The sequence below is a fragment of the Carcharodon carcharias genome, chromosome 2, assembly GCF_017639515.1.
Source record: "Carcharodon carcharias isolate sCarCar2 chromosome 2, sCarCar2.pri, whole genome shotgun sequence".
Classification (NCBI taxonomy): Eukaryota; Metazoa; Chordata; class Chondrichthyes; order Lamniformes; family Lamnidae; genus Carcharodon; species Carcharodon carcharias.
The window spans coordinates 102,817,050-102,842,256 of NC_054468.1; the positions used below are offsets into that span (position 1 = coordinate 102,817,050).

Here is a 25,207-nt window from a genome sequence, read left to right on the forward strand (position 1 = left end):
ATTTATTTCTGGCCACTGGACTTTCCCGGATGGTTTGTCAAAGTCTGCAATAAGAAAACAACTACAGCTGTCTACCTAGGAATAGACAATTGCAGCAGCACCTCTTGAGGTTATTCCCTGTCAGTCAGGAAACAATGCGACAGAAATTATTGGAAAAGTAATGACACCCTTTATTAGAGTGTTAAACAGCAATTTGTGGTAACTAAAAATTAGACCATGGGCTGAATCTTCAGGCTGATGTGCGGGTGGCGGAGCCCGCTTGGCAGCGCTTAAAATATCACGCGAGTGTCTTGACGTTAGCGCGCAGCATCGTGATGTTTCGGTTGGCAGGCGTGCTATGCAGCGCGATGCGCGCCCGCCATTAATTAAAGGCCTTATTAAGGTCATTAAGTCACCAATTGATCAGGATTTTGAGGGGCCCGTGTGAACTTCAGGTCAGTGCACGGGCCCAACGGGCAGGCGGGTAAGTAATTTTTTAAAAAACCTCATCCAGTGGCGGGATGAGGTTTGATATTGGAATTAAAAAAGTGTAATAAAGTTTTTGTGTATTTCATTAACATGTCCCATATCATGTGACATTTTTACATGGGGGGGTGCATGTTAATGATTTTTTTTATACTTCTATTTTTAATGTTTCACTGCCTTTCAGCGATCTCCCTGAGGCAGCACTAAGCTTCCCGTCGGGCAGCCCGCTGGGTGGGCCTTAATTGGCCCACCCACGTAAAATGGTGGCAGGGGCCAGTTTCGGCTGTGGCGATCGGCTGCCCGACCGCCCATCAAGGGCAAAGTTCTGCCCCATGTGCGGACTGGTCAGAAAAGTGAAATCTTGTGGAATACAGGGGAAGGTGGAGAGTTGGATCCAAAACTGGCTCAGTGACAGAAAACAAAGGGTAATGGTCGATGGGTGTTTTTGTGAATGGAAAACAGCTTCTAGTGGTTCCACAGGGCTTAGTGTTGGGTTCCTCACTGTTTGTTGTATATATTAATGATTTAGACTTAAATGTGGGAGGCATGATCGGGAAATTTGCAGATGACACAAAAATTGGCCGTGTAGTTGATAGTGAAAAGAATAGCTGTCAACTCCTGAATGATATCAATGGTTCGATTTGAGTGGGCAGAGAAATGGCAAACGAAATTCAATCTGGAGAAGTGTGAGGTAATGGATTTGGAGAGTGCAAAAAAAGCATGGGAATACTCAATAAATGGGAAGTTATTAAGAGGGGTTGAGGAAGTGAGAGAGCTTGGAGTACATGTCCACAGCTGCTTGAAGGTGGCAGGACAGGTGGACAAGATGGTCAAGAAATCATATGGAATGCTTTCCTTTATTGAATGGGGTATTGAATAAAAAAGCAGGGATGTAATGATGGAACTGTGTAAAACGCTGGTCAGGTCACAGCTGGAATCTTGTGTACAGTTCTGGTCACCACATTACAGGAAGGACATAATTGCTATGGAGAGAGTACAGAGAAGATTTATGAGAATGCTGCCAGGACTTGAAACTTGCATCTATGAGGAAAGATTGGATATGCTGGGGTTGTTTTCCTTAGAACAGAGGAGTCTAAGGAGTGACCTAATTGAACTGTACAAAATTATGATACGGTAGACAGGAAAGACCTGTTTCCCCTAGCTGAGAGGTTAATTACCAGGAGACACAGATTTAAGGTGATTGGTAGAAGGATTAGAGGAGACATGAGGAAAACGCTTTCACCAGAGGGTAGTGGGCAGCTGGAATTCACTCTCTAAATTGCTGGATGAGGCTGAAACGCTGAACTCATTTAAAAGGTACCGAGATCAGCACCTGAAGTGCTGTAACCTGCAAGACTATGGTCCAGGTGCTGGAAAGTGGGATTAAAATTAGCAGTTAGTTTCTTTTCTTTTCTTTATTGGCCAGTGCAGGCATAATGGGCTGAATGGCCTCTTTCTGCACTGTAACTTTTCTATGGTTCTATCCTGTACAAAATGTGCCATTTCGTAAGTCTTGCAAACAACAAAAAATAGGAACCTTGACATTTTACATCAAGAAAATTGGTGTTTTTGCACAGTAACTATGAATTAATCATGCTGCAGCTATTAAGGCTGCTGTAGTCCACATCACAATGCTCCTGTCAATGGTCTGACTTTCTGGTCTCTCTCCCAACCCAGTCCCTCACCAGCCTTCCCTCCTCCAGAACAACACAAAAAGGAATGGCAAGAAGATTAGAAGTGAAACAGTGGAACAATTTAAAAGTAGCTTTTGTTTTTATGCTTCAACAGTTTTGAATGTAAAAATATTGAAATTATTTATGCTATAAACTAGCCAGTCCAGAATGCTTCGAACCAAGTCATTTCTGGATTTTGGAATTATTCTGGATTATAGAATGATGTTAGAATGCCGAATCACAACTGGAAACTCAGTGGAGATAAATATTTGCCTAAGATATAAAACGGCGATAAAACATTATAAAGCAGTAATAATTTTTTTTTATTTATCCAAATACTGTATCTTTCATGTTTCCATTCCCTAAGTACTGGACTGAAATGATGCCTAGAGTTGCTTGGGTCTACTCAAAAAAGTTTCCAGACAATTGGTGTTTTCGAACAATAGATTTCCAGACTGGGGAAGTTAGAGTGTAGAAATCAAAATACTTTTTTCTTTTTGAGGGCCTGTTTTGAGATTTTGACCCGCTCCTCCAAAGCTGGTCTCCAGCTCCCCATTGGCTGCACAAACTGGCTATTGTGCACTGCACAAGGATCACTATGCCAAGTGCGTTGAGGCTGAAACCCCTGCAACATGACCACCATCGAAATCCTGTTGCTGGTCAACAATATGGGCAGGGACAAGAAGATGACCAGCATCATCCCCCACCACTTCCAGCTGTTGCCATCTGCAATGAAGAGCAATTCAACAAGCTGCTGGGACTCACCATAGCCCAGGATGGGCCCTTCCCAACATCCAGGCCATGCTGCAGCCCAAGAAAACTAGACACCCCAGCAAGGTCAAAGAACAAGATCAGATAAAAAAGCGTAGGAAGGTGGGGAGCTGTGCTGAAGCAGCAACCTGGGAGATTCAGAATCTGTGGCAGGATGAGCAGCTCCTCAAATTCTGTCTCCTATTTTGGAGGCTTTGGAGGAGCCTCGGCCAATGCCCTTGTCCAATAGGTATGAGGTTCTTGCTCCTGCTGTGGACGAGGGCACAGACTGCAGGGTGGATGAGCGAACTAACTACAGTACTGTGGCACAGTGTGACATTCAAGTGGGGGGGCGAAAAGAGAAATGTAGTGGCAGTGGGATGTAGTTAGGGGGATAGATACTGTTCTCTGCAGCAAAGACAAAGGCTGTGTTGCCTACCTGGTGCCAAGGTTAAGGGCATCTCTTCTGGGCTGGAGAGGAACTTGGTGAGAGAGGAAGGATCCAGTTGTCGTGGTCCACGTGGATACCAACGTCATAGGTTGGACTAGGAAAGAGGTTCGGCTGAGGGATTATGAGCAGCTCCGGGCTAAATTAAAAAGTAGAACCACAAAGGTAATAATCTCCAGATTACTACCCAAGCCAATGCAAATTGACATATGGTAAATAAGATTAGAGAGGTAAATGCATGGCTTAAATATTGGTGTGGGAGAAATGGGTTCTGATTCATGGGGCACTGGCACCAATACTGGGGAAGGAGAGAGCTGTTCTGTTAGGACGGGCTTCAATTGAACCATACTGGGACTAGTGTCCTGGCAAATCGTATAACGAGGGCTGTAGATAGGACTTTAAACGAATTAGTGGGAGAGGATTCAATTGATGGGAAGTTTAAAAATCAAAAAGAAACGAGAGAGCAGAGGTGCATGGTAATGAAGAGGCGAATGATAATCAAAGTGTGACAGGAAGAGGCAGAAAATATAAGTAGAAGAGTGCAGTAGAAATTAGAACCAGAAGGAGTAATAATAGTAAAAAGTCAAAGCTTAAGGCTCATTGTCTGAATGCACTCAGCATTTGTAACAAGATAGATGAGTTGACAGCACAAATAGAAATAAATGAATATGACTTGATAGCTATTACAGAGACATGGCTGCAGGGTGACCACAACTGGGAACTCAATATTCAAGGGTATTCAACATTCCAAAAAATAGGCAAAAAGGAAAAGGAGGTGGGGTAGCTTTGTTAATAAAGGAAGCTATCAACGAAGTGGTGAGTAGTGATTATAGGTACAAAAGATCGTGATGTGGAATTAGTTTGGGTGGAAATAAGGAATAGCCAAGGGGAAGAAGTCATGGGTGGGAGTCGTGTGTAGACCCCAAAGAGTTGCCTCACTGTAGGACAAAGTATAAATCAGGAAATAATGGAGGTGTGTAAGAAGGGCGCTACAATTATCATGGGTGATTTTTAATCTGCATATTGACTGGACAAATCAGGTTGGCAGGGGTAACATGGAAGACGAATTTGTCATCGAGTGCATTAGGGATTGTTTCTTAGAGCAATACGTTGCTGAACGTACCCAGGAACAGGCTATTTTAGGTATAGAAATGAGTTGAGATTAATAAGAGATATTGTAGTTAAGGATCCTCTAGGGGTAGCGATCACAACATGGTAGAATTTCAAATTCCGTTTGAGGGCGAACAAACCAGTGTCCTCAACTTAGATAAGGGCAATTAAAGAGGTATGAGGAAAGAGTTGGTTAAAGCGGACTGGGAAAATTGACAAAGGGGAAGGTCAGTGGATGAGCAGTGGCAGACATTTAAGCAGATATTTCATAACACTCAGCAAAAATTTATCCCCGTCAAAAAGAAGGACTTGATGAGAAGGATGAACCATCCGTGGTTAACAAAGGAGGTCAAGGAGAGTATCCAATCAAAAAATAAGACACACAAAGAGGCGAAAATTAGTAGGCCAGAGGATAGGGAATCAAAAGGCAGGCTATTATTTAAATGGAGAGAGAGTCCAGGTAAGTGCAGCACAGAGGGATCTGGGTGTTCTTGTGCATGAAACGCAAAATGTTAGTATGCAGGTGCAGCAAGTAATTCAGAAGGCAAATGAAATTTTGGCCTGAATTGCTGGGGGGGTTGAAGTTTAAAAATAGGGAAGTCTTGATACAACTATATTGGGTGTCGGTGAGACCGCACCTGGACTACTGTGTACAGTTTTGGTCCCCATATTTATGAAAGGATATACTGGCATTGGAGGCAGCTCAAAAGAGATTCTCCATATCAATATGGAAGATCTTATGCTGAGCACAGGATTAGAACCATGGTGAGGTTGACACACAAATCAGGACAGCTTGTATTAGACACTGAAATGAATCTTCAATTTAATATTGGCTGTTAGTGTTCTGTTGTTTTTAATTCATTTAATTTTAAAACTGAATAATATTACTCTGATGAAGAATGTTGGGCAAATTTTGCACTACGTGCTTTCCCTGGGAGTAATTTGTTGGCCCTGTAACTTTAAAATGTTGAAAGAGCTGGCTTCAGGGATAGCAGATGCATTGGTGATCATCTGTCAAAATTCTACAGCCTCTGGAATGGTTCCTGTAGATTGGAAGGTGGCATTCGTGACCCCACTGTTTAAGAAATGAGGGAGAGAGAAAATGGGGAACCACGAACTTGTTAGTCTGACATCAATAGTAAGGGAAATGCTAGAATCTATTATAAAGGATGTGATAACGGGATACTTAGAAAATAATGGTTGGATTCAGCAGATTAACATGGATTTACAAAAAGGAAATCATGTTTAGCAAACCTGTTGGGAGTCTTTTTTAGGATGTAACTAGCAGAATAGATAAGATATTTAGATTTCCAGGAAGCTTTTGATAAGGTCCCAGATAAGCGATTAGTAAACAAAATTAAAGCACATAGGATGGGGGAATATACTGGCGTGGATTGAGAACTGGTTAACGGACAGAAAACAATGTAGGAATAAATGGATCATTTCCAGGTTAGCAGGCTGTGACTAGTGGGGTACCACGAGGATCAGTGCTTAGGCCCCAGCTATTCACAATCTGTATCAATGATTTGGATGTAGGGATCAAATGTAATATTTCCATATTTGCAAATGACACAATACCAGGTGGAAGTGTGAGGAGGATGCAAGGATGCTTCAAGGGGATTTGGAGAGCCAAGTGAATGGGCAAACATTTTTCAGATGGAATATAATGTGGAGAAATGTGAGGTTAACCACTTTGTTAGAAGAACCAGAAAGACAGAGTGTTTCTTAAATGGTGAGAGGCTGTGAAGTTTTGAACTTCAAAGGGGCTTGGGTGGCCTTGTTCATGAGTCACTGAAAGCTAACATGCAGGTACAGTGAGCAATTAAAAAGGCAAATGGTATGTTGGCCTTAATTATAAGAGGATTTGAGCATAGGAGTAAAGATGTCTTACTGCAATTATGTAAAGCCTTGGTGAGACCTCACTTGGAATATTGTGTGCAATTTTGGTCTCCTTACCTAAGGAAAGATACACTTGCCATAGAGGGGGTGCAACAAAGGTTTATTAAATTAATTCCTGAGATGGAGGGATTGTCCTGTGAGGAAAGATTACATAGACTGGAACTTTATTCTCCTGGAGTTTAGAAGAACGAGAGGTGAACTCAATCAAACATAGAAAATTCTTACAGGGCTCAACAGGAGAGATGCAGGAAGGATGTATCCCTTGACGGGGAGTGGTCTTGAACCAGGAGACACAGTCTCAGAATAAGGGGCAGGCCATTTAGGACTGAGATGAGGAGGAATTTCTTCACTCAGATGGTGGTGAATATTTGGAATTCTCTGCCCCCAAGGGCTTTTTTTTAATTCATTCATGAGATGTGGGCATCGCTGGCTAGGCCAGCATTTATTACCAATACCTAACTGCCCTTGTTCAGAGGGCATTTTAAGAGTCAACCACATTGCTGTGAGTCTGGAGTCACATGTAGGCCAGACCAGGTAAGGACGGCAGATTTCCTTCCCTAAAGGACATTGGTGAACCAGATGGGTTTTTACAACAATTGACAATGGTTTTATGGTCATCATCAGACTTTTAATTCCAGATTTTTATTGAATTCAAATTTCACCATCTGCCATTGAGGGATTCAAACCCTGGGTTTGCCCTGGGTTTCTGGAATACCAGTCCAGTGACAATACCACTATGCCTTCCTAAGGCTCAGTCATTGAGTATATTCAAGACTGAGATTCATAGTTTTCTATATATTAAACACATTAAGGAATACGGGGTAGTGCAGGAAAATGGTATTGAAGCAGAAGATCAGCCATGATTTCATCGGATGGCAAAGTGCCTTGAAGAGCTGAATGGCCTACTCCTGAACCTATTTCTAATGTTCTTATGTTCTTGTTATGATCAAGGTGTGCCTGGTGATTTTGGTTAAGTTTGCCAATGACACAATGATGGCCAATATTGTAGGCAGGTATTAATAGATTGTGAATAGGTAAAACTGCAGCAAATGGATTTCAGTGTAAGTAAATGTGAGGTTGTCCACTTTGGGCCAAAAAGAATTGAGCAGAGTACTTTCTCAATGGTGAAAAACTAGAAAGAGTGGAAGTCCAAAAAGATTTGAAGTTCTGGTTACATAATCATTAAGATGTCTTGAACAAGCACAGAAAATAATCAAAATCGCTAATGGAATTCTCTGTATCTCGAACTAGATTAAACTTCAGCTACAGAAAGCCCTGCCCAGACGACACCTGCAGTACCAAGGGCAGTTCTGGTCACCACATCTTAGGAAGGATATATTGGCCTTGGAGGGAGTGTGGCGTAGATTTATGAGAATAATAATTGCACTCTAAGGATTAAATTATAAGTCAAGATTTGCAAATTAAGGTTCTAGTCCCTGGAATTTAGAAGGTTATGGAGTGATTTGACGAAAGTTTTGAAGTTATTCAGGTGAACTGTTGGGTAGAAAGAGAAACTATCTCTGTTGTTTGGGGTGTCTAAGGAATATAGCCTAAACATTAGAGCCAGACCTTTCAGGGGTGTCATTAGGAAACACTTGTATATCCAAAGGGTGGTAGAATTTTGAAGCTCTCTTCTGCAAACAGCAATTGGGCTGAGGCAGTTGTTAATTTCAATGCTGAGATTACTGGATTTTTGTCATCCAAAGGTATAGGAGATACCGGACAAAGACAGGCATCTGGATCAGTCATGATCTCACTGAATGGCAGAACTGGATCATGGCGTTAAATGGTCAACTGCTGTTCCATTGTAGAAATTCATAGAAGTTGCAACATGGAAATGGGTTACATAAGTATGATGTGCGGTGACTGCAAACTGAAGGCAGGAAGAGACGATCTGAATTAACCTAGATTAAATTGCAAGCCAAGAAGGTATTGCCTCCTAATAGACACTGTGGTGTTAACATTGAACAGCCACCAACCAATGCTGAGGTATATTATTAGTAGTGGAGGAAGAGTGAGGAGATTAAGCTGGGGAACTAGTGGAGGGTATTCAGTGGATTGAGAGGAGTCAAGCAGGAATGGATAGTCAACCATGAGGCAACAGATCCTGATGTCCAAAAATAGCTGGAAAAACTCAGCAGGTCTGACAGCATCTGCGGAGAGGATGATGAAGAGACATACGGACTCAAAACGTTAACTGTCTTCCTCTCCGCAGATGCTGTCAGACCTGCTGCGTTTTTCCAGCTATTTTTGTTTTTGTTTCAGATTTCCAGCAATCGCAATATTTTGTTTTTATCCTGAAGTCCAGTTGTGTAGAGGCCTCGGGTCTTTGTAGTTAAGGACAGCAGAGGAGTGTGGATGATTCAAAAAGAAATCTAAAGGCTAACAATGATCGTGAAGCAAGGAGAGAGTGAAAGGTCGATCAAAGGAATCAGGTCCAAGCAAACAGCCTGGAGTTGTGTGGGATGCACAAAATCTGGAGCAGCAGCAGAAGCTGGAAAGAGCAGCCAGAACTATAGACAAGTTCAGCACAAAGTTGCAGACTGGGCATTTAAATGTAAATTGATTTCAATTTAGTCAAGTATGGCCAGAACTGAAAGAGTACAACTATAAGAAAAAGCTAAACAGGCTGGGACTCTCTCTTATCTAGGCAAGGACTGAGGGTAACCTGACAGAGGTCTTTTAAATTATGGAGGGGTTCAATAGAATAGATGTAGCTATGTTTCCATTTATTGTGAAGTTCGGAGCTAACGCCATAAATATAAAACACTTGCTGATGAATCCAACAGGGATACAGGAGGAACTTCTTTATCCATAGAGTGGTTAGAATATGAAATTCACCAGAGCAGGGAGTATTTAAGTGAATAACATAGATGCATTCAAGGAGAAGCTAGATAATGATATGAGATGGGAATAGAAGGATATACTGATAGGGGAAGACAAAGTAAGGAGGATGGAGGCTCCAGTGCAACATTAACCAGTGTCCATCTGTCATGAAGCTCACATTCCCCAGTCTCATTGTCATCTTGAGGACCACCCTGCCAACCCCCACCCACTTTACAGGCACCCAAGCTTGCCCTGACTCCTGAGCTTAGTTTTAAGGTGCAGCTTGTACCCATTACAATGCAAGTTATTTGGGACTGTTGATATGATATGGCAGGTTGTATTTGCCAGGCTGACCAAATCCCAGGGGGAAACTTGGCCAGGCTATTACAACAATTTTGCAATTTGTATTTATTATGAGAGGTTTGTGCATTGAAATCAGAAGTAATGAGTCCTCTACCATCTTCACAGATTTTGAAGATTAAATTAAAACATTTATTAACAAAAGAAAAGAAAACTTAAACACATAAGATCACAGTTACACGGTTGCATTTAGTTTTATAGCAGTTCCCATAGGATTTCTACTTAACTAGGCTCCCAACTACACACCCCTTTTAAGCAACAGTCCAAATAGATTCTTAATCTATAAAACATACAGCAACATTACCACAAGCACCCATTGCTGCTATAAGGAAGGTATCTCACAACTTCTTTATCTCTCTCACTCGACAATGGAACCCTAAGGTTTTTCAACACAACCTTGCTTTCTGGAACAGCAAATTTCTGCAGGGTGGCGAGAGGCTGTTTAACATAGGCCTGTTTCACACAGTGCACATTTCAAGATCTCAAACGAGCACACCCAATACAGCTTTCCATCTTTCTTTAAATATATTTTCCTCTCCTTTGATCTGTAAATCCCATTATTTCAACCTTTCTTTGGAAGTTACTTTTCCCAGAATATAAAAATCTATCATGTTGTCCTTATAGCCAATGCTTAACGGGAAAAATAAACTTAATAACTTTGCCTTATTTATCTTGCCAGTTGTAAACATCTTATCATGTCCCGTTAAAAACCAAACAACTTCTCAACTTATCTAAAAATGCAAATTCCATTCACACTGTATCTGCTGGGACGTCATCTTAGCTTACCCCATCTCTATTTCAAAATGCCTGTTTACACCTAACCCTTCTTGATGATTCAAACTTTGCAAACTAGACACATTTTCACACACACACACACACACGTATACACACGCCATTAGCCTGATTCAATATTTCCACAGTAATATTAGGGAAAAAAAATTTCCTTTACACAGTCACTAAAAGCCCATTTGTACCTCATCCAGGCAAATGGGAAGTATTCCAACTCACTCCTGACTTGTGTCTTGTAGATGGTGGATGGATTTTGGGGAGTCAGAAGAGGAGTTACTCACTGCAGAATTCCAGGCCTTTGACCTAAACCCTTATAGCAACAGTATTTATATGGCTGGTCCAGTTAAGTTTCTGATCAATGGTAACCCAGTTCAGATGTTGGTGCCAAATTCAGCAAGGTTATTGCCATTGACTATGGGCAATGATTAGATTCTCTCTTGTTGGAGATGGTCATTGCCTGCCTCTTGTGTGGCGTGAATGTAACTTGCCACTTATCAGCCCAAGCCTGAATATCATCCTTCCAGGTCTTGCTGCAACTGAGCACAGACGGCTCCATCATCTGAGGAGTTGCAACTGAGATTGACAGGTGGAAAATAATCAAGGGACAGTTTGGCATGGGGGACCATACAGTTGGGGGTGGTGGTGCTGGTGAAGCTGTGAGAATGGTGGGGTGGTTGGTGGTTGGGGAACCTGTGACTGGGCAACTGGGAGGAGAGTGTAGTGTGCATGCGAAGGTACGTACTTGGTGAAAATCAAGGATCTAAGATATGGTTCAAACAGCATCCCAGCAGCAATAACCCAGATCACGAGATAACCACCTCAAATATAGGGTGCTCCTATAAAATCCAGGACTGTTGGTCACTCTGGATACTGAACACTGTGCAATCATCAGTGAACATCCTAACTTCTGACCTTATGTTGGAGGGAAGGTCATTTATGGAGCAGGTGGAAATTGTTGACTCTAGAACACTGTACTGAGGAAGTCCTGCAGTAATATCCCAGGGCTGAGATGATTGGCCTCCACAGCCACCTTCTTTTATGCCAGGAAAGACTGGTTTGTGGAGATTTTTCCCTTGATTCCCTTCGACTTCCGTTTTGCTGGGGTCCCTTGATGTCACACTCAGTCAAATGCTGCCTCGATGCCCAGTGAATTTACTTTTGCCTGAGGTACACAGCACCACAGATGCCAGTCTTCGACCATTTTGATTAATTCCATGTGATATCAAGAAACGGCTGAAGGCACTGGATAGTGCAAAGACTATGGGCCCTGACAATACTCCGGTAATAGTACTGAAGACTTGTGCTCTAGAACTAGCTGGGCCCCTACCCAAGCTGTTTCAGTACAGCTACAACATTGGCATCTACCCAGCAATGTGGAAAATTTCCCAGGCATGTCGATCGACCAAAAACAGGACATATCCAATGCAGCCAATTGCCACTCCATTAGCCTCCCCTTGATCACAGCAAAGTGATGAAAAATGTCATCAACATGCTATCAAACAGAACTTACACAGCAATAACCTGCTCACTGATGCACAGTTTGGGTTCCACCAGGGCCACTCAGCTCCTGACTTCATTACAGCCTTAGTCCAAATATGAGGTGAGAGTTCCTGCCCTTGACATCAAGGCAGCATTTGACCAAATGTGGCATCAAGGAGCCCTAGCAAAGTTGAAGTCCTTAGGAATTGAGGAGAAAAATCTCCACTGGTTGGAGTCATAACTAGCACAAAGGAAAGGTGGCTGTGGGTTGTTAGAGGTCAATCATCTCAGCTCCAGGACATCACTGCAGGAGTTCCTCAGGGTAGTGACCTAGGCCCAACCATCTTCAGCTGCTTCATCAATAACCTTCCTTCCATCATAAGGTCAGAAGTGGGGATGTTCGCTGATGATTGGACAATGTTCAGCACTATTCACAACTCCTCAAATGCTGTAGAACATGTCCAAATGCAGCAAGACCTGGACAATATCCAGGCTTGAGCTGACAAGTGGCAAGTAACATTCACGCCACACAAGTACCAGGCAATGACCATCTCCAACAAGAAAGAATCTAACCATCGCCCCTTGACATTCAATGGCATTACCATCACTGAATTCCCCACTATCAACATCCTGGGGGTTACCATTGACCAAGAACTGAACTGGACTAACCAACAACAACGCTCAAGAAGCTAGACACCACCAAGACAAAGCAGTCTGCTTGATCATCACCCCATCCACAACTTTGAGCATTCAGTTTGTGTACTTTCTAAAGGATGCAATGCAGCAACTCACCGAGGGTCCTTTGACAGCACCTTCCAAATTCATGACCTCAACCACCTAGAAAAACGAGGGCAGTAAATGCATGGCAACACCACCACCTGCAAGTTCCCCACCATCCTGACTTAGAACTATATCGCCATTCCTTCACTGTTGCTGGATCAAAATCCTGGAACTCCCTTCCTAACAGTATTGTGGGAGTGCCTGGCTCACCACCACCTTGGAACGCCCACATTTTGTGAAAGAATTCTAAAAAAGCTGAATCCCCAGCACTGATCCTTGCGACATTGGTCATAGCCTGCCAACTTGAAATTGCTCCATTTATCCCTACTCTGCTTCCTGTCTATTAATCAATACTCTATCGATGCTAATATATTACCCCCAACTCCATGAGCCCTTACCTTGTGCATTAACCTTGGTGCCTTATCAAATGTCTTTTGGAAATCCAAGTATACTACATCTACTGGTTCCATTTTATCTACCCTACTAGTTATATCCTCAAAAACGCTGATAAATTTGTCAAACTTGAATTTCCTTCTCATAAAACCAAATTATAGTATGATCAGCCTTCATCATCTGATCATGCTATGATTTTCTAAGTGCGTTGTCAAGAATTCCTTAATAAATTCTAGCACTGTAGTTCCCTGTTTTCTCTTCCTCCTTTCTTGAATAGTGGTGTTATATTTGCTAACTCCCACTCTGCTGGGATCATTCTAGAATCATGGGGATTTTGGAAAATCACAGCCAGTGCATTCCACTATCTCTGCAGCTATCTCTTTGAGAACCCTAGAAGGTAGGTCATCAGGCCCCGGGTATTTGTCAGATTTTAGTTCCTTAAGTTTTTCCAGGACTATTACCTAGATTTCCTCACTCTTAGTTGCCTCTAGGTTACTCTCTATTTCTGATATGTAACTTGTGTCTTCTACTGTGAAGACTGACAAAATATTTGTTCAGTATCCCTACCATTGCCTCATTCCCCATGATTTCTCCTGTCTCTGCTACTAAAGAACCAACATTTATTTTAGCCACTCCTTTTTTTATACTTATAAAAACTCTGTGGCAACCTTTGACCCAAAAGCAGTACAGTAAGGAAAATTTGTAATTGCTTTTAAAATGTCTGTGGAATGGGTAATTGTTTTTAGAATGCTTGAAAAGGACTTTTATAAGTTTGCATTGTAATTGTAAAGTGACCAATTGTAATTTCATTGGTATTAAGAAATACTGGCCCATGTGACCTGGTGACCCTTGACCTGAAGCAGTACCAGCAAGAATGAAGTTAACACCAAAATCCATGTGGCTAGACCCAAAGCAGAGCTGCTACAGAACAGAGTTCAGAGAAGGCACATTTATAAGGAGATATAGTAAAGCAGGACAGAAATATGAAGAGTAGGTTAAGAGCAGGGACTGTGAATCGGACAGTTTTACTGCTGAGATTTGCCAAAGCCAACCAGACTATTTAATGGGATTAAAAACAAAAAAACTGCGGATGCTGGAAATCCAAAACAAAAACAGAATTACCTGGAAAAACTCAGCAGGTCTGGCAGCATCGGCGGAGAAGAAAAGAGTTGACGTTTCGAGTCCTCATGACCCTTCGACAGAACTTGAGTTCGAGTCCAGGAAAGAGCTGAAATATAAGCTGGTTTAAGGTGTGTGTGTGGGGGGCGGAGAGATAGAGAGACAGAGAGGTGGAGGGGGTTGGTGTGGTTGTAGCGACAAACAAGCAGTGATAGAAGCAGATCATCAAAAGATGTCAACAACAATACTACAATAGAACACATAGGTGTTAAAGTTAAAGTTGGTGATATTATCTAAACGAATGTGCTAATTAAGAATGGATGGTAGGGCACTCAAGGTATAGCTCTAGTGGGTTTTTTTTTTTTTTTTATTTTTTTTTTTTATTTTATATAATGGAAATAGGTGGGAAAAGGAAAATCTTTATAATTTATTGGGAAAAAAAAGAAGGGGGAAACAGAAAGGGGGTGGGGATGGGGGAGGGGACTCACGACCTAAAGTTGTTGAATTCAATATTCAGTCCGGAAGGCTGTAAAGTCCCTAGTCGGAAGATGAGGTGTTGTTCCTCCAGTTTGCGTTGGGCTTCACTGGAACAATGCAGCAAGCCAAGGACAGACATGTGGGCAAGAGAGCAGGGTGGAGTGTTAAAATGGCAAGCGACAGGGAGGTTTGGGTCATTCTTGCGGACAGACCGCAGGTGTTCTGAAAAGCGGTCGCCCAGTTTACGTTTGGTCTCTCCAATGTAGAGGAGACCACATTGGGAGCAACGAATGCAGTAGACTAAGTTGGGGGAAATGCAAGTGAAATGCTGCTTCACTTGAAAGGAGTGTTTGGGTCCTTGGACGGTGAGGAGAGAGGAAGTGAAGGGGCAGGTGTTGCATCTTTTGCGTGGGCAAGGGGTTGTGCCATAGGAGGGGGTTGAGGAGTAGGGGGTGATGGAGGAGTGGACCAGGGTGTCCCGGAGGGAGCGATCCCTACGGAATGCCGATAAGGGGGGTGAAGGGAAGATGTGTTTGGTAGTGGCATCATGCTGGAGTTGGCGGAAATGGCGGAGGATGATCCTTTGAATGCGGAGGCTGGTGGGGTGATAAGTGAGGACAAGGGGGACCCTATCATGTTTCTGGGAGGGAGGAGAAGGAGTGAGGGCGGATGCGCGGGAGATGGGCCGGACACGGTTGAGGGCCCTGTCAACGACCGTGGGTGGAAAACCTCGGTTAAGGAAGAAGGAGGACATGTCAGAGGAACTGTTTTTGAATGTAGCATCATCGGAACAGATGCGACGGAGGCGAAGGAACTGAGAGAATGGGATGGAGTCCTTACAGGAAGTGGGGTGTGAGGAGCTGTAGTCGAGATAGCTGTGGGTGTCGGTGGGTTTGTAATGGATATTGGTGGACAGTCTATCACCAGAGATTGAGACAGAGAGGTCAAGGAAGGGAAGGGAAGTGTCAGAGATGGACCACGTGAAAATGATGGAGGGGTGGAGATTGGAAGCAAAATTAATAAATTTTTCCAAGTCCTGACGAGAGCATGAAGCAGCACCGAAATAATCATCGATGTACCGGAGAAAGAGTTGTGGAAGGGGGCCGGAGTAGGACTGCAACAAGGAATGTTCCACATACCCCATAAAGAGACAGGCATAGCTGGGGCCCATGCGGGTACCCATAGCCACACCTTTTATTTGGAGGAAGTGAGAGGAGTTGAAGGAGAAATTGTTCAGCGTGAGAACAAGTTCAGCCAGACGGAGGAGAGTAGTGGTGGATGGGGATTGTTCGGGCCTCTGTTCGAGGAAGAAGCTAAGGGCCCTCAGACCATCCTGGTGGGGGATGGAGGTGTAGAGGGATTGGACGTCCATGGACAGAACTGCCCCGGTAGACCGATCGTCTCAGCTTGCTCCTGCCCCACAGAACTCATTTCTCGTTATCTTGACTCCCTTCTCTCTCCCCTTGTCCAGTCCCTTCCCACCTACATCCGTGATTCCTCTGACACCTTACGTCACATCAACAATTTCCAGTTCCCTGGCCCCTACCGCTTCCTCTTCACCATGGACGTCCAATCCCTCTACACCTCCATCCCCCACCAGGATGGTCTGAGGGCCCTTAGCTTCTTCCTCGAACAGAGGCCCGAACAATCCCCATCCACCACTACTCTCCTCCGTCTGGCTGAACTTGTTCTCACGCTGAACAATTTCTCCTTCAACTCCTCTCACTTCCTCCAAATAAAAGGTGTGGCTATGGGTACCCGCATGGGCCCCAGCTATGCCTGTCTCTTTATGGGGTATGTGGAACATTCCTTGTTGCAGTCCTACTCCGGCCCCCTTCCACAACTCTTTCTCCGGTACATCGATGATTATTTCGGTGCTGCTTCATGCTCTCGTCAGGACTTGGAAAAATTTATTAATTTTGCTTCCAATCTCCACCCCTCCATCATTTTCACGTGGTCCATCTCTGACACTTCCCTTCCCTTCCTTGACCTCTCTGTCTCAATCTCTGGTGATAGACTGTCCACCAATATCCATTACAAACCCACCGACACCCACAGCTATCTCGACTACAGCTCCTCACACCCCACTTCCTGTAAGGACTCCATCCCATTCTCTCAGTTCCTTCGCCTCCGTCGCATCTGTTCCGATGATGCTACATTCAAAAACAGTTCCTCTGACATGTCCTCCTTCTTCCTTAACCGAGGTTTTCCACCCACGGTCGTTGACAGGGCCCTCAACCGTGTCCGGCCCATCTCCCGCGCATCCGCCCTCACTCCTTCTCCTCCCTCCCAGAAACATGATAGGGTCCCCCTTGTCCTCACTTATCACCCCACCAGCCTCCGCATTCAAAGGATCATCCTCCGCCATTTCCGCCAACTCCAGCATGATGCCACTACCAAACACATCTTCCCTTCACCCCCCTTATCGGCATTCCGTAGGGATCGCTCCCTCCGGGACACCCTGGTCCACTCCTCCATCACCCCCTACTCCTCAACCCCCTCCTATGGCACAACCCCTTGCCCACGCAAAAGATGCAACACCTGCCCCTTCACTTCCTCTCTCCTCACCGTCCAAGGACCCAAACACTCCTTTCAAGTGAAGCAGCATTTCACTTGCATTTCCCCCAACTTAGTCTACTGCATTCGTTGCTCCCAATGTGGTCTCCTCTACATTGGAGAGACCAAACGTAAACTGGGCGACCGCTTTTCAGAACACCTGCGGTCTGTCCGCAAGAATGACCCAAACCTCCCTGTCGCTTGCCATTTTAACACTCCACCCTGCTCTCTTGCCCACATGTCTGTCCTTGGCTTGCTGCATTGTTCCAGTGAAGCCCAACGCAAACTGGAGGAACAACACCTCATCTTCCGACTAGGGACTTTACAGCCTTCCGGACTGAATATTGAATTCAACAACTTTAGGTCGTGAGTCCCCTCCCCCATCCCCACCCCCTTTCTGTTTCCCCCTTCTTTTTTTTCCCAATAAATTATAAAGATTTTCCTTTTCCCACCTATTTCCATTATATAAAATAAAAAAAAAAAAAAAAAACCCACTAGAGCTATACCTTGAGTGCCCTACCATCCATTCTTAATTAGCACATTCGTTTAGATAATATCACCAACTTTAACTTTAACACCTATGTGTTCTATTGTAGTATTGTTGTTGACATCTTTTGATGATCTGCTTCTATCACTGCTTGTTTGTCGCTACAACCACACCAACCCCCTCCACCTCTCTGTCTCTCTATCTCTCCGCCCCCCACACACACACCTTAAACCAGCTTATATTTCAGCTCTTTCCTGGACTCGAACTCAAGTTCTGTCGAAGGGTCATGAGGACTCGAAACGTCAACTCTTTTCTTCTCCGCCGATGCTGCCAGACCTGCTGAGTTTTTCCAGGTAATTCTGTTTTTGTTTTTTATTTAATGGGATTTATTAAATGACTCAGATAAAAGAAAACTCTCAGGAATTTTTGCCACCAAGGCTGCCATGAACCTAGCCAAAGAGATTCTGCTGGACTGACAACCATTTCCAGGGGTCTCCGAAGGAATACGACTGCCAGTGAACACGCCTGGAGGGCCGCATTGATTGAGTGGGAAAGTGAGCGATTCTACATATCACAGGCTGAGTTAAAAAATTTTGGAACTGAACAGGTTGCCACTTATTTATGGAGAGTAATGCATGTGGTTGTGATGTGTACAACGTGTTTTTGTATCAACTATTTAAAGTGAAATTTACCTTTTTATTTGAAGTATCATTTGTCTGTCAACTCGTGTTATATCCTCAAAAACTCTGATAAAATCGTCAAACATAATTTCCTTCTCATAAAACCTTGATTTCCTCACTCCTACTTGCCTCTAGGTTACCCTCTATTTCTGATATGTAACTTGTGTCTTCTAGTGTGAAGTTAGCGTTCGTTCCAATTCATGTTAAAGTAAATGTTACAAAAAGTGGAAAATTGTTGGTAATTTCTTCATTTTGAGATCATTCAGTAAATTGGGTTATTTTGGTTTATGGTTTCCCTATGGATGTCATAACAGCTCTTACAATCTGTTTTTATAGCCCTTGCTAGTTTATTCTATTTTTCTTCTTTATCAATTTGTTGGAGGTCCTTTGCTGTTTGTAAAATCAACGGGCTTACGACTGTAAGAACGACTGTTCTTTGCAATATTATATGCCCCTTTTAATCTAATACTATCCTTAAGCTCCTTAGTAAGCTTTTTTTCCCTTTTTTGCCGAGTTTTGTTTTTCAATTAAATGTAATTTTGTTGAACATTTTGAATTGTTTCTTTAAATGTTTTGCACTGTTTATTTACCATTGTACCTTTCAGTTTATTTACCAATCAACCTTAGCCAGCTGTTCACTCATACCCATGTAATTAGCTTTGTTTGTGATTGGTATATGTAGAAGTCAATTGTATTATGATCACTTTTTCCCAGTGGATTTTTTACTAAGGAATTACTAATTATCCCTGACTTTGTGCATAATACTAGATCTAAAATAGCTTTATCTGGTTTGTTCCACAGTGTATTGCACTATGGAACTATCAGAAAATATTCTAGAAACTCAACATCTAGACCACCTTTGCCTATTTGACTTGACTTTGTGGCAAGCTCCAATAATTTCTTGTTGAAAGCTCTATCCAACGGTATAATTTTTAGTTCTTCCTTGGGATGTGAGCAAGGCTGCAAGGCCAGTATATGTTGCTCTTCCCTAATTGCCCTCGAGAAGGTGGTGGTGAACTGCCTGTTGAACTGCATCATATGGTGTAGGTACACTTAGTGTTCTCAGGAAGGGAGTTTCAGGATTTTGACCCAGCAACAGTGAAGGGGTAATGATAATTGTTCCAAGTAAGGATGTTGTGTGGCTTGGAGGAAAATCTGCAGGTGGTGGTGCATCTACTTCTCTTGTTCTTCTAGGTGGTAGAGGCTGTGGGTTTGGATGATGCTTTTGAAGGAGCCTTGGTGTTGCTGCACTGATCTTGTGTATTTTTTTATTCATTGGATGTGGCTAGACCAGCATTTATTGCCAATCCCTTATGGCCCTTGTTCAGAGGGCATATAAGAGTCAACCACATCTGGAGTCACATGCAGGCCAGACCAGGACCAGATTTCCTTCCCTAAAGGGCATTTGTGAACCAGATGGGTTTTTACAATAATCGGCAATGGTTTCATGGTCATCATTAGACTTTTAAGTCCAAATTTCTACTGGGTTCAAATTCTGCCACCTGCCATGGCAGGATTCAAACCGGATCCCCAGAGCATTACCCTGGGTCTCTAGATTACTAGACCAGTGACAATACCACTTCGCTATCGCCTCCCCATATATGGTACATACTGCCGTCCCTGTGCATGGAGTGAATGATTGTTAAAGGAGGTGGATGGGATGCCAGTCAAACAGCTGCTTTGTCCTGGATGGTGTCAAGTTTCTTGAGTGTTGTTGGAGCTGCATTCATCAAGGCAAGCAGTGAGTATTCCATCACACTCCTGACTTGTGCTTTGTAGATGGTTGACTGGTTTTGGGGAGTCAGGAGGTGAATTAATCACCCTCAGAATTCCCAGACCCTAACTTGCTCTTGAAGCCACAGTATTTGTATTGCGAGTCCAGTTCAGTTTCTGGTAAATGGTAACCCCCCCCCCCACCCAACTCAACCAAGATGTTAATAGTGGGGGATTCAGCAATGATAGTGCCATTGAATGTTAAGGGGCGATGGTTAGTTTCTGTCTTGTTGGAGATGGTCATCGCCTGGTATTTGTGTGATGCAAATGTTACTTGCTGCTTATCAGCCCAAGGTTGGATATTGTCCAGGTCTTGCTGCATATTAACACAAACTGCTTCAGTATCTGAGGAGTAACAAATGGTGCTGAACATTGTGTAGTCATGGGCAAATATCAGTTTCTGACCTTATGACGGAAGGATGAAGCAAGTGAAGATGGTTGGGCCTAGGACACTACCCTGAGGAACTTCTGCAGCAATATCTTGGGACTGAGATGATTGGCTTCGAACAACCACAAACACCTTCCTTTGTAGTAAAAACAGAAAATGCTGAAAAATCTCATCAGGTCTGGCAGCATCTGTGGAGGGAGAAACAGAGTTAATGTTTCGAGCCCATATGACTCTTCTTTATCTTCCTTTGTGCTAGGTATGATTCCAACCAATGGAGAGTTTCCCCCTTAATTCGCATTGAATTCAATTTTGCTAGCACTCCTTGTTACCTCACTCGACTTGATGTCAAATGCTACCTTGCTGTCAAGGGCAGTCACACTAACCTCACCTCATCTCTTCAGTTTAGCTATTCTATTTAAGAACAAGACTGTAATAATGTCAGGAGCTGAATGTCCCTGGCAGAACCCAAATTGAATATTGGTGAGTAGGTTATTGCTGAATAAGTGCCACTTGATAGCACTGTTGACAACACCTTCCATCACTTTGCGCCTGTTAGGACCATGTGAGGAGGAGTAAAAATGATTCCCCTATTCTACCACTCTGGGTCTGACCATAACCGGGGTTTTTGTGAATTTAGAGAGGATATGCTTTGCCAATACTGCAGGAATCCTACTGTTTATGCTTTCAGTTTGTAAAGAATTAGACAAGTTTTCTTATGTTAAGCAAAGAAGAAGATAAGTCTATTGAAACTATTTTCCGAATTTAAAAAAACGAAATAAACCACAGCCACGCATTCCCTGGGCACGCACACACAATCACTGTCTCACACTCACACAATCACTGTCTCACACTCGCACAATCACTGTCTCACGCTCACACAATTACTATCTCACGCTCACACAATCACTGTCTCACACTCACACAATCACTGACTCACATATGCACACACTCTCTCACACTTACTCTCACACTCTCACTCTCACATACACTCACACCCTCTCTCTCACACACACTTTCTCTCATATTCACATGCCCACACACACACGCTCTCACTCACATTCACACTCACACACTCTCTCTCTCTCTCTCTCTCATACTCATGCACACACACACTTTCTCACTCACATTCACACACTCATACTCTCACTCTCTCACACACTCACTCTCTCTCTCTCTCTCATACTCACATGCACACACACGCACTCTCACACACGCACGCTCTCGCTCTCTTACACACACACATTCTCTCTCTCTTTTTCACACAGGATAAGGTTAGCAGCAACAAGGCAATTGTCTCCGAGCCCTTTCTCACTCACATCACGTCAGTCCCGATGGCGTAGCTTTTCAGCTGACCAACTAACAATACCTGGTTCATGATCTGGTCCTCTGATACTGGTTCTCAACTCTTTTTCATGCTTGAGCTATTCACATCACTTTTAGGATTTAGTTCCTTTCAGCATGGATCAGTATTTCTTAATTTCCAAGAAAATTACAATTGATCCGACCTCTTAAGTCCTTGTCAAACATTCTTAAAAACAATTACAGATTCCACAGACATTTTAAAGAAATGACATATTTTCTTTACTGTACAGCTTCTGGGTCGAAGGTCGTCACATATTCAACAGGCTGTTTAATTCGCAAATAGTAAATGTGTAACTAATTAAGTTACGCTCTTGAAGTTTTGAGGGAAATGGCTAATACACGCACCAAATTCTAGGAAGCTGATATTATTGAAGTCTAAATAATCTAAAGAATCCTGAATTCAAACTTGATTATTCAAACAGAAGTTCTTAATAATAAATTCTTGCTGAAATATATGGAAATGACAATATGCAAGTTATTTTCCATAAATTTTCTATTTACTGCGCCGTACTACAAAAACCTGTTCTCTAAGCAAATAAAACAGTGATTCTGTAACTTCTACCCACCCAGTTTACCATTATCAGATTCTCCTGGTACATAACATCTCAATATCTGCTTTTCTTCCTTTCAGTGGGCATTTGGAGTTACATTGTGGGAGCTGATGACTCTGGGACAGACTCCATACGTTGACATCGATCCTTTTGAGATGGCTGCTTACCTTAAAGATGGATACAGAATAGCCCAGCCAATCAATTGTCCAGATGAACTGTAAGTTACTGTAATTTTTAGAAGGCACTCTGTTTTATTTTTTAGATCTTGTTTAGAATTACACAACTGTTTAGTTCAGTGCATCTGAGTGAACCAAGTCCCTAGATTAATGATGGGGAGATGCTGCACAGTGCTGATTTATCACAGATTGATAGGCCACTGATTCAACCTATGGGACTACAATCTTGGCCATACCAGGTGAGAAAGGAGATGAAAGAGCAGAAGATAAGAGCTCTTTCTTCATTCTCTAAAACAATTAGTGTCATCTTTTAGAGCATTGCTGATAGTTATTGAAATTGTATACCCTTGTATTTATATGGAAATACTTCTCACTGATATTATTTAAAACATTTTTATCAGATTTCCACCAACCCTTTCCCTGGATATTGGTAACCATCTCTTTGTCCATCATCACTCTTGAAAATCTGTCATGTATACCAGTGGAATGTCATCATGCTAAATCCCCTTCAAAACGGCTGTCAAAAGCAGGCCAGATGTCAAGAATTTGAAAGGGTTTTAGTGTTTTAAAAGCATGGCCTAATTTTAGCCAAACCTAAAACTGCCACACTTAACCTTGGCAAAATAAATTATACAAAACAATTTAGGCGAAGGAACCTCTTTTGGAAAAAGGTCGTAATTGATTACAATTATGATGGGCATGATAGGCATGTTTATAAAGAGAAGTATTCTCTATTCGTCCTGATGTGGCTATAGCTGTCGAAAGGCAGCAAGGAAGAGATCATATTCAATGTGATGTTTACAGCTCAAGCTAATATGGTAGGTGAGGATTTAGCCTTTCTTAAATGACAATAAAGCTGTAATGAATAGTAACCTTGCCAAAATAAAGCAGTTTCCTTCTTGGTTCAAAACTATGAAGTTTATTTGTGATTTGAGGAAATAATTGTGGGCATGTAGCATCCCAGACTACAGCAACCTGTAGGTAAGCGCCCTATAACGATTGTTGATCTCATTGCGGGAGGGTGGTATCAAGTGATCAGGATTAAGCAGTTGCTGTTAGTAACCTGGCCCCATTAACACAGCATTACATATCTGATCACTGATCCATGCCCCATTATATATCTGGTCCTGTTGTTTGAAACCATTTGTTTTGTATTTTCGTTACAGGTTTGCAGTGATGGCCTGCTGTTGGGCCTTGGACCGTGATGAGAGACCAAAGTTCCAGCAGCTAGTGCAGTGTCTGACTGAATTTCATGCTGCCTTAGGGGCCTATGTCTGAATCAAGGCTTTTGTCACACCTGAAATCTTCAATACTAAGAGCAGAATTAATAATAGAAATTAAGAAAATCAGGGGAAGTATTTCTTCTGAAGCAGAGTGCCTTGAAATGCTTTCATAGTTTTGTTTTGTAAAATATCTTGATAATGTGAGTTTTGGTATTTTATAACACAGCATCATGTTTACCTAAATGAGTAAGACTTTTAGTAAGCTCCGTTTCTGGGTGAGGTTCCTGGAGCAGCCAAATTTAATAGACTGAAAAGTGCCAATGTCAGTTGGACTTTGCACTCCATTTCTTAGCTCCTGTTGCCTGTATTTAAGGTAATTGGGAGCCAGATTTTTAAAATTTTTGTGAAACATATTTTGACAAGTTTTTTGAATGGCTGCTGCTGCTTACTTACATGACAGAGCAATTCCCCAAATGGTTCACTGCTTCAGAATCACAGAATTGTTACAGTGCAGGAGGAGGCCATTTGGCCCATCATGTCTGCACCAGCTCTCTGAATGAGCCATTCACTTAGTGCCATTGGGTCGCCTTCTCCCCAAAACTCTGCACATCTTCCTCTTCAAATAACTGTCTAATTCCCTTTTGAATGCCTCGATTGAACCTGCCTCCACCAAACAGGCAATGCATTCCAGAGCTTAACCACTTCAGCAAAGCTTTGGTTCATTTTCAGCAGTAATCAGAATCAAAAGATTCATTCCCATGTCTTGTGTAATTCTTAAACCTCCATGCACTTCAAAGTCTGTTTCCCATCATGTAGCAAACAGAGTTGGACCAGAGAAGGTAGTTGCTTGGTAACTACACATACAGCTTTTCACTCGTCTCAAAATGCGGTACGTTGGGTGTATTTTGAATTTTAGCACTTCCTGCCATAGTAAAGTCTAGTCAGTTACAAAGTGTCAATCCACTGATATACTTCACCTTTGACCTTCACTATGGAAGCTTTCTGTTCTCCGGTACGAGGTGGTTGGGATAACTAGGTTAAAGGCCTTTTTTGTAAATCCAAACCTTGTATATATTTTTGAACAACTCAATTGTCTGCTATTTTTAGTTGTCAACCTATGTTCATCTTTGTATGATGTACATCTTTGTAAAATGCAGAGGATATGATTAATAAAGCTGAGAAATCTTTCTGAATATTTGTACATACTATAATCTTGGGTGCATTGTAGTAGTATTTAAACAGCTACTTTACTGTATTCTTAGTAATTCAGTCTTAACCTGCTTTGAGTACTGAAAATTGTAGAGTATACCTTAGGTTAAACAGTTAAGGATATTTGCATAATTATATTGTTAAAGTAGACAAGACTGCTCATAAAATTCATTAGTGAGGTTGAATAGCATCATGACTGTCCATAACTTGGTTCAAACTTTGGGGTACGTAAAC

At 42.6% G+C, this 25,207-nt stretch overlaps 1 protein-coding gene across 3 annotated transcripts in view; it reads left to right on the top strand.

The window, feature by feature from the left end:
* Positions 1–24,957, top strand: part of ryk (receptor like tyrosine kinase) — a 376,084-nt gene extending 351,127 nt beyond the window's left edge. For all 3 annotated transcript variants that reach the window (XM_041182702.1, XM_041182703.1, XM_041182704.1), the window contains 2 exons: positions 22,446–22,582; positions 23,708–24,957. In XM_041182702.1, the coding sequence (XP_041038636.1) occupies positions 22,446–22,582; positions 23,708–23,819 (249 nt within the window). In that variant the 3' untranslated portion in view covers positions 23,820–24,957. The remainder of the gene's footprint in view (positions 1–22,445; positions 22,583–23,707) is intronic.
* The last annotated feature ends 250 nt before the right edge of the window (positions 24,958–25,207 follow it).